This window comes from Hyperoodon ampullatus (assembly GCF_949752795.1).
Source record: "Hyperoodon ampullatus genome assembly, chromosome: 18".
NCBI classification, from domain to species: domain Eukaryota; kingdom Metazoa; phylum Chordata; class Mammalia; order Artiodactyla; family Ziphiidae; genus Hyperoodon; species Hyperoodon ampullatus.
In genome coordinates, this window is record NC_136931.1 from 29,932,477 (window position 1) to 29,942,858 (window position 10,382).

The 10,382-nt window shown below is 53.6% G+C and overlaps 1 protein-coding gene across 1 annotated transcript in view; it reads right to left on the reverse strand.

Annotated features, from left to right (window-relative positions):
• Nucleotides 1-7,803, reverse strand: part of SLC6A2 (solute carrier family 6 member 2) — a 37,796-nt gene extending 29,993 nt beyond the window's left edge. Inside the window, exon 1 of the mRNA XM_079722907.1 lies at nt 7,515-7,803. Coding sequence (XP_079579033.1) covers nt 7,515-7,788 — 274 coding nt within the window. The 5' untranslated portion in view covers nt 7,789-7,803. The remainder of the gene's footprint in view (nt 1-7,514) is intronic.
• Nucleotides 7,804-10,382: the final 2,579 nt, after the last annotated feature.

Genomic DNA, 10,382 nt, shown 5'->3' on the forward strand with positions numbered 1-10,382 from the left:
CCCACATGTCTAAGCTCTGTCCACAGCCTCTGCAGACGGGGGCCTCTGGCTTCCCCTTGGGCCTGGGGCTGTGCAGGCCTGTAACACAGTCCAGGCTGGGGAAGCAGGGTCCAGGTAAGAGGACCTTGTAGACTGGGTTGGAGTGTTTGGGCAGGGAATTCCGGAGTCCAGGTACCTGGAGTTTGATGGGGGTTAGAATCAGTGCTCTGGGTGGGCAGGCCCTCTCAGTCCTGGCCTGGGTGAGGCAGAGAGGAGGGCAGAGCAGGGCCCAGGGCCCAGGGCAGACCCCCTGTCTCTGCTCTGGACTCCTGACACAGAACTCCTAAAACCCTTGTAACTTCCCGAGTGATGGGGGTGACAGGAGCATCTTACACAGAGCTCCTAAATCCCTGGGAATTTTCTGGGTGATAGGAGTGTCTTTTGTTCTAATGAAGCCACTCTTGGTGGGCTTCTAGATGGGGGCTGGTCCCCAGAAAGATCAAGCCGTGATTAGAGGCTTAGGACTTTCAGCCCCACGCCCACCCTCCAGGGAAGGAAGAGGGGCTAGAGATTGAGTTAATATCGATCATGCCTTTGTGAGGAGCCTTCATAAATATCCCGAACGTAGGGGGTTTGGAAAGCTTCCGGACTGATGCACTAGTGAGCACATGCACATACTGGGAGGGTGGCGCATCCCATCTCCACAGGCTCAGATGCTCCTGCACTCAGGACCCTTCCATACCTCACCCTCTGTGTACTTCTTCACCTGGCTGTTTACCTGTACTCTTCATAATATCCTTTATAACAAACTGGCAAATGTTTCTCTGAGTTCTGTGAGCTGTTATAGCAAATTATCAAACCTGCAGAGGGGGTCATGGGAACCCCTGATTATAGCCGGTTGGTCAGAAGCACAGGTGACATCTTGACCCTTGTGACTGGCATGTGAAGTGAGAGGTTTCTTGTGAGACTGAGCTCTAACCTGTGGGGTCTGCACTAACTCCAGGTGGTGTCAGAACTGAACGGTAGGACACCCACCCCAAAGTTGGAGGATGGGTTGGTGTTAGGAAAACCCCCACATATTTGGTGTCAAAAGACTGTAGAATGTGTACAAAAACGGAGTTTTCCTCTTACACCCTTGCCTCGATCTGAGGCAATCCTGGCCCCCAACCATGCTATTTATGGCTTTGTGACCTTGAGCCAACGTGACTTCTCTGAGCTTTGGTTTCCCCTTTGTAAGGGGGGATAATACCTGCATCACTGGTTTGCTGTGATCATTAGAGATAACGGAGGTGACGTCCCTGGCACTGAGGTGCTCTGTACATGGGAAGCACGTCCTGCCATCACACGTAAGAGCAGCTGGGATGCGCCTTTGCAGACTGGAAATCACAAGCTAGGGATCGCCCGTGAGGTTGACGGTGGCCGGGTCCTCTGCAGAGCACAGCACGGAGGCTCCCAGCACAGAAGGATTTTGAGGCAAGTTGCTTGGGCAACTCATGTCCCCATCCCAAGCGAGGCTGGCTACTCCTCCTTGTGTCCAAACAAGATTGCTGACCATGAGGGGTAGATCCAAGGATTCCCCGAGGCCACAGCCAGCGCCATGAGCAAAAAGGGCTCCGGCGCTACTGCCCAGATTCTCCTTCAAGAATGAAGGACCTGTTCCCCCGCAGCTGGGAGTGCTCAGCCCTCGGCAGCAGCCCTTTGGGAATTGCCTCGGCTGAAGCCAGCTGCCTCACCCAAGGCCACATTCCCTTCCCAGGGCAGCTGGCATCCGATGACGGACGGACCCTGGGGCATACAGTCCTGGTCCCCTCACCCCAACTCAGGACCAGTCTGAAGGGCCATCCCAGCTTCAGAGGACACCATGGTCAGCTGAGGCTTTGCTGACCCTGGCAGCCCAACCTCTCCGTCTGGCCAGCTCTGCTTCCTCCCTTCTCCTCAATCCCTCTCCCTGCAGCCTCCACCTACTGCCTCCATTCTGTCCTCCAGAACAAAACAAATCAGACTTTTCCAAAGCAATCCTTTGTGCCCTTTGGGTGCCAGGCATAGGGTCCCCCTCTGAGTCTTTGCCAGTGGCCATTTCTGTAAGAAACCATGCCTGTTCCGATAACAAATCACGCCCAGGTCATTCAAGTTTGTCAACACAGATTCTCTGCCGTGAGTAGGGTAGCTGAGCCATGTGGTGTCAACTTGTGTCTTCTCTACCCCAAGACCGACCTTCTCCTTAGGACACTCAGCGACCACTGTGGGGCTCTGCCCACTGGCCTCAGAGTTCCTGGGACCTCAGCCCAAGTGGAGTCTTGCACCTCTTCACTCCATCCCCTGCACTCTACTGAGACTAGCCAGCAGCATCTATACACGCTTCTACATAAGTCCCTGCTATTCCAAGAGGGGATTCTACAGAATGATCTACCAAGTGATGAGGACCGGCTTTTCTGGTCCCACAAGGGGTTGCTCCCTCATCTTCACTTTGGGTTCTTCCAGCTGATCTCTGGACCCTAGCTCTTAGAGAAGGACAGTTCCAATGAGGAAACATGCTTGCTCCTCTGGTAGATTAAACCCCGCTCCTCTAAGGAGGTCAGTGGGGGTGAAATTCAGGGGAATTGGAGTTGAGGCTACCCCTCCTGCTGTGACAATTCTCCCTCCGTGTCAACTTTGCAGGATCTGACTTGATTCTTACTAATGAAGCTCCTCGAAGATTCTGGTTTCCCATCTCTTCCATCCTGGTCTCTTTAAGAGGAACAAATTACAGGGTGTTTGGAATGGTCAGAACTATATTAGAGAAGGAAATATAACTCACAAAGAACAGAGTGGAACCTCAACTCCCTGATTTGGGATATAGTACCTCCAATAACACAATTGAAAATGACATTAACTTGTAGAATATCTGTAATAGACTATGAGCTCCCTAAAGGCAGGGATTGCCTTTTGCTCATCTCTATATTCCTGGCATATGATGGGCAGTTAGTAAGTGGGTTTTTTTGTTAAATAAATGGATCCCGGCAGTGACTCACACAGAGGATGCAGCTAATGAAAGCCCTGGGGCCTTTCTCCGCTTGTGCTGTGGCCTAATCCTTACTTAGGCAGTTGGGTTTGGGACCACAGGGCAGGATGTAACATTTATCCCTATGAAATCCCACCTTGTTGAAAACAGTCCCTCTAAATCTTTTTGGCCAGCTCAGAGCAATGGGCCAAGTCATGCTAGTAATGCCAGATCACGGTCTCAGCTCCAGCCCCTGATGAACGCCTCATTCCTGCAAACTTGTTAGCCGAAGGGCCATACCAGCTGGCTGGCTCATGTACATCTGAGCTGAACAATCAGCATCAGGCTTGGCAAGCTCAGGGTGTCGATGGCTCCCTGCAGCCAGGCCCAACGTGAGGGCGATGAGTTTGCAAACTCCTGCCTTTTGTACACGTCACCACCTCTTGCTTGACCTCAAGAACCCCAGATATTTTGGCCAAGAGGATTCCCAAAGGTCTGTGGGTACCTGAGACCCTGAGCTCACTTGAGGAAGGAAGGGAACCCCATTTGGGACCCAGAACTACATACCTCATGGGACCCCATATAGGAATGTTAATCCCCATTTTCCAGGTAGGGAAGAAACACTGGGATAAGGTTAGGCTGTTAGAAATCCCAGGCCCAAGTGTGACCACTTTCCAGCCTTATATCCCTTCTAACTTCCTCTTAGAAGCAAATCTGCTCCAAAATCAGGACCCTGCCCTACTCCTGTATCTAGCCTGGGTCTAGCAGTTAAAAATCATTGAACAATAAAAATAACAGCAACCACTTCATTTACTGAGCCCCTACTATGTGTCAGACACTGTTGTACGTACTTTGCTTATATTATATCTAATGTCATATCACCCTGTGGGAAGAGGCAGTCACCTTCCTTTTCTGCACAAGGAAACTGAGGTCCAAACAGGACGAGTGCCTTGTCCGAGGCCACACTTCTGGGAAATGTCAGGCTCAGATTCAAACTCAGGTCTGTCTGAACCTAAAGGACATCTCTCTGACAGCTCAGAGCTGTCAGCCGGACACATCTCAGAAGCGTTCATTTACAAAGGCTAATTCAGAGTGGCCTCTTCCATGGCAAGGAGACAGACACGGGCACACGACGGATCTGTCCATTCCTCCCTGGGGACCAACACAGGCCCGGCCCAAGACCACAGGAGCGGAGGACCTTGGAAAGAGCACCACGAGCACCACCTCCCTGTTTGAGAAGGTTCTGAACAAAGCCTTGGAATTTCCAAGAGTGGCTTTCCCAGCTGGAAGGAAGCCATTTGCCCCCCTGCATCCCAGCAGCTAGCTTATGGGAGGATGTTCGGACAGGCTGATCTTTCTCAGTAATTCATTCAAAAAATATTAGCCAAAAAAAAAAATATATTAGCCAAAGGCCTAAACTACTGGCACCTTTATCATTTCAAAACATCCTCCAGTCTGGGCCAGCATGAACAGCTGGACTTGGAGGTTACCGTGTTAATACTGGCACCAGAAGAGAACACAGCCTGTTAAATAACAGGGTGCGTGAGTCCTGGCTTGGGTACAGTGCTGAGCCAGGCATTGGAGAGGGACGGATCTTGGGGGTCATCCAAGCTCACCTCCAGCTGTAGCGGGGAACTTGAGCTCAGAGAGAGTGACAGAGATGGGATTTGAACTTGGGTCTTTTGGCTGCTTCTAGAATTACAGGATATCCACCTGCCAACCTGCTTGCCCATCTCTAGGGCTGACTTTATAATTGCTGGATGAGAATTGATCCACATGGAGCAGCCAGGAGGTCTCAGCAGAGACAAAGCCCAGGAGGAGCCAGCCAAGCATCCCCTGGAGGGGTGCGGAGTAAGAACAGGAGCTGCCTCAGACTCTGAGATGGGGGGCTGCACTGCTCCATTGTGCCAGCTGTAGACATCCTAGCCAGAAATGGAAATTCACTCATATAACTTCCCCACCCCGTAGCCTGCCAGCCAAGGTCTCCATAGCCTGGCCCCAACTTGCCTCTCCACCCTTATCTCTCCCGGCTTGCCCTTCAGCCAGTGTGCACTCCTAATCTCAGAGACGATCCCTCCTGCATTCTTGCACAACTAGTAGACCTGCTCCCTTCCCCAGGCTTGTCCGTGCTCCATCCGTCCCAAGGAGCTGAGTTCCAACCACACAGCTCACTTCCTCCGAGTCTTTCCTAAGCAGCCTCTCCTCAGGCCTTTAGAGCACATGACACCTCTCCCATCCATCTCACGCATCATCGCAAGGATGTGAATAAGAGGTGGCAGCTATCTTTACTAAGGCCGTACTTGATGCCAGGCCCTCCACAGCATTATCACATTGAGTCCTCACAACAACCCTCTGAGGTGAACACCATTGTTTCCATTTGACAGATGAGGAAACAGAGGCTTGGAGAGGTGCCCAATGTCACACAGCTAGAAGCTGGAACCCAGGACTCCACAGCCAGGGCTTCTGATCTCTAGGTGCCAACCCTGCCTCCCACCAGCACAGGCTGCCTCACTTTATTAGTTCCTGCCGGTGGAGTCGGGGGTTCTGCTGTTCCTGGGTAGGCATTAGGTCTCTGAGGGCTTGAACCATTTCATTCATTTTCTTCATTCAACAGAAGTTTGTTGGGCACCTTCTACCTCATTGCTGGGATCTAGCCCTTATCTTGGGTGTTAGAAATACAGGCATGAAAAAGCCACAGTCTCTGCTCTCAATGTGCCCCAGTCTGTTTGGAAGACAGACCCACAAAGAGATAAATGACTCAACAACTCAGGATGGGTGATGTGCAGGGCTAGCAAGCCTAGGAGAGGGAGCTTCTGGCCAACTTCACCTAAAAATTGGAATGTGTGACAAATGTGCTGTGTTTGGTGCCCTGGGCGCCTGGTACAGACTACCTTGCATACAGCAGGCACTCTCAGTTGGTGGCGGTGGCCAAGTGAGCGGACACTGTCAGTGAAAACCCCAGAATATCCATCTAGCTGATGTGTTCAATTGGCCATCTGGGGTGCTTTTAGTTTCAACAGATACTTACAACAATGGAAATGATGTGTAGCGCATGACAATGAAGCCCTTAGATGACTAGAGCTCCTGGCAGGCAGAAGTGGTTGTTAATACATCTAGGTGACCCCTGCAGAGCCTAGCACTGTACCTCATGCCAAGAGGAACCCAATAAGCATTGCTGATTAATGATAGAACCTTCTGCTGTCTAGGGACACGCAGCCTCGGACAGTCATGGAGGACATGCTAGACAGAGTGTCCTAGGTTCTCTTAGTCTGTCTTTCATTCCTCATCTCCCTGTCTGCTAAAAATACAGAGAATCTGCATTTCCTCCCTCCTTGAGTCCAAAGGGCCAGAATGCTTAAACCTGACCAGAAACTCTTGAGAAGCTGCAGCAGTCAAATGAGGAGAAGTTTCACCTCTGGATCATCTGTTTTCCATTCCTCACCCAAAGCAAGTGTCCAGAGTACACACTGAAGCAATCAGCAGGGTCCCAGACCCTATGGAACAAGGTCATGAGCTTTCCCTCTAGCTCCAAACCCTCACCCTACCTCCCTCTGACCCCCTGGAGTCCTGAGCCAGAGCCCCTGCCAGGCAGATGGCCCAGTGGATAGAAAAGTGTTTCGGTTGCTGGTGGCCCCCCCTTTGCCGACTTCTTCCTCTGGGTCATTTTCCCAGGCTCTCTACAGGGTACTCCTGAGCTCATCCCAGCAAAGGGGGCAGGTCTGGGGTGGTTTGGGCAAAAGCTCTCAGGAAGGAGTTAGGGCTTTAGGCCCCAGTATCCTGCCCCCTGGGCTGCTTCCCCCAGGACTCTGCCCCCTGAGTAGTCTATAGTTGATTTCTAGGCTCTCATCCCAGGGCAGACAGTAATCGGTCACCCAGCAGGAGGAGGGGGAGAGAGCCTGGTTGCTGGACTGGGGTCTCCTCCAGGCCTTCCTCCCACTCCACCCTGCAACGTGGCCAAGACCCCAGGAGGTAGAGGCTTCATCCCAATCACCCAGGCCTCCTGTCTCAAGGACCAGGCCAGTTCTTGGTACCCACTGATGCAATCCCGCCTAGGCTGTGTGCTCTGGTCGCTCCAGCCAAAGGACCACCAACCTGAGAGTGGAGTTCTCTCTGCCACTAGCTTCTCTTTATGCGTCTCTGTTCCAGGGTTTCTGTCCCCAAGGGAGCAGGGCCTCCCAAGTGCCTTCAGGGTACCCAAGTCCTTTATCAAGCCTGAAGCGCTGGAGTTGGGGTCACCGTGGGCACTTTTGGCGCCCAGTCAAGAGCTCTCCAGATCTCCACCTCCCTTCCTGTGGACCACCAAAAGGTCAGAATTCCTCACCCAACCTGGTCCTTCCACGCATGCGCCGAACACCGTCCAAAGTCATGCCTCGATTTCCCTGTTCCACAGGGGACTCCTTTTTCCGTGAGCCCCATCCAGTCCCTTCCTGCGTCCCAGACTTGCCCTTCTGCCTCCTCTTCTCCTCCCGCGTGTATCCCAGCTCCTCTCCCGGCCACCGCTGTGGACTTCAAGTAGCCTCCCAAGTACAAACCCCCAGCCCGTCAGGGGGCTCACCTCCGCCGTTCTTGTAGCAGAGATAGGGGAAGCGCCACACGTTGGCCAGGTCTACGGCGAAGCCGACCACCGACAGCAGGAAGTCGATTTTCTTGCCCCAGGTCTCCCGGGGCTGCTCATCGCCGTCGCGGGGTGCCAGGAGGCACTGGACGCCGTTGCGCTCTTTCACCACCAAGAGTTCTGCAGCTTTGCGCTTCCGCTGGGGCTGCTCCGACCCCGGGCCCGCCCCGCTGTTCTCAGGTTGCACCTGCGGGTTCATCCGCGCCAGAAGCATGGGTGCGGCTGGCGAGAGGGGAGTCGATGATACTGGGAGCACGCCGAGGCTCTGCTGGAATCAAAGGAAAAGATGCGGTCGCTGGGCCCTTCCACCCTGCCCGCGCCTCCCGAGGCCTCCCGGGAGCGCCGGGATACTGTGGTCGGCGCGCGCTGAGCGGACGCAAGGTTCCTAGAAAAGGGCGCGCGTCTGTTGGAAAAATTTGGAAGCAGAGGTAGTGGGGCGCCCGACTGGGACGGCACTTCGAGGTGGAGACCACCCCTGCCGCTCTAGGGATCCTGCTAGGCACCCCGCAGCTCTTCCCTCATTCACCTGCTCTCTCTTGTCCCCAAACGGCGGAGTTTGGACACATCCAGGCAGAGGTTTCCCAGGGCGGTGACCCGGCCGGGTGCAGCTTGCTGCCCCCTACCCTCGGCTCGGGTCTGAGCCACGTCCGAGAGCCCCAGGAGTCTCCCCGGACACTTATTACCTCTGCACTTCAAACTCGCTGGCACCCTAGCTCTGCGCATCCCAACCTGGGCCTCCCCGGCACACCTAGCTCGGTTCCGCGCGCAGGGCGCACTCACGTGTTCGGCGGCGACGGGATCCCGGCTGCCGTGCGCCCTGCCTTGCCTGCTCCGGACCCGCCTCGCCGCGCCTCGTCTCGCCTCGCCTCCCCAGGCTGTGGGGCGCGGGCTGGGGCTGGGCTCCGCCGCGTGGCGCTCGGGCGCGGCCCGAGGAGCGCTGAAAGCGCGGGGCGGCCGGCGGGGCGCAGGCTGGTTGGTTCTGACCGCGCCGGGCGGGGGCCGGGCTGGTAATGTAGCCTGCGCCCCAGGTAACGCGCCGATTGCATTAACCCAGCGCCGGGCCCGCTCTGTCTGGAGCCTGTTAGCGCTAATGGAGACTGACAGCGCGGCCGGGGATGGGCAGGGGCGGGAGCGCGGCGCGGGCTCGGGGGACGGCGGGAGTCCCACTCCCAGCGACTCACGGGACCCGGGCGCCCATTCCCGTTGCAGCACGCAGTGGGACACCAGACTCAGCTCCTGGGGGCACCAGGCTCTGACCTCTGACCTCGGGAAGAGAGCGAGACTCTCAGAACTAGGATCTGAGTCGCGTTTGAGAGGGGACGGGGAAAGGACTGGGGAGATCAACGACGGTTCAGTACCAGCTCTGTCATCCGCCGCAGGCCACTTAAACTACCTGGCCAGAGTTTCTCCACCAACAAAATGGGAATGTTCTGTTCAGTGCCTAGGAAGGCACACTGAGGGCCTGCAGGCCATTGGGTGGGTTTTGTTTAGCTGGCTCGAATTGAAAGGTCACCACTGGGCACTTACTCCTTCGTCTGTTTGTTATGGGCAGGCTAGCAAGGGATTTGAGGTTGTGACCCCTGTTGTATGAGGCTTAGAGTCGCTATTCATTCATTTATTCACCCATTCATGCACCCCTTTGCTCACGTGTTCCTACATATGCCATTTATGTGCCAGGCACTGTTCTAGGCTCTTGAGATACATTAGTGGACAACTCAGTCAAAAATCCCTTTAAAAAAAAAATCCCTGACATGATGGTGTTTACAATCTGTCAGGGGGAGTCAGGGGAAAACAAGAAACATAACAAGTAAACACATTATTATATAGTATATAAGAAGGTGATCTGTACTATGAGAGGATAGGGAGTGCTGTGTGGGGTGAGGGTGCAGTTGCAGTGTGACCAGGGAATTTGAGAAGGCGACGTTTAAACAAGTAAAGGAGTGAGCCATTTGGACCTGATATTCATTCATTTGTTTACCTATTGGTTAATTTATTCATTCATCAGTAGATGCTGATCACCTGCTATATGCCTGAAGCGTGCTGGCTGGTGGAGCTATGGAGATAGTCCTTAGCTTCAAGGAGCTCTCAGTCCAGTGTGTAAAGAGTTGATCACAAATCAGCATGGTCAGAATTAGTTGTGACCACAAGGGTGTGGAAATTGGGTGCAGCTGAATTAGCGAGTAAGGGGTGGGGTGGTGATCCAAGAAGGCCTCACAGAGGTGACAACTCTTAAGCAGGATAGGTAGGAGTTTGAATAAGCCCAGGCACACCGACCTTTCTTTTGTTTAAACATTCTAAGCTCAAACCTACCTCAGGACCTTTACACTTGCTGTTTCCTCTGCCTGAGTTGTTCAGGTCTCAGTTCAGTGGTCCCTTCCTGACCACTCAAATTGAAAGTGTATGCCCACTCTCTATCACATCACCCTATCATCCTGTTTTATTCCTTTCATTACATCACTATCCAAATTTTAAAATTTGTTTATCTATTATATGTCTCCTCTTGGTGGCTTATGAGCTCCATGAGGACAGGGGCCTTGGCTGTCCTATACACTACCATATTCCTAATATCTGGAACATACTAGGGCATCAGTTATATAAGGTGAATGAACTAATGGTGGTGCATGAGGGTGTTTAGAGCATTTTCATCAGGGCGACCAGCATGACAGATGTCCTCTGTGAAGGATGCAGAGAGAAGAGAAAGGGAAAATAGTGGGGTGGTGGGTCAGCCTTGGCCTTCTGGAGGCTGATGGTCAGAGAAAGGAGGAGGTTTCAGGAGGAAAGCCTGGAACCACACCCATCAAGGACGTT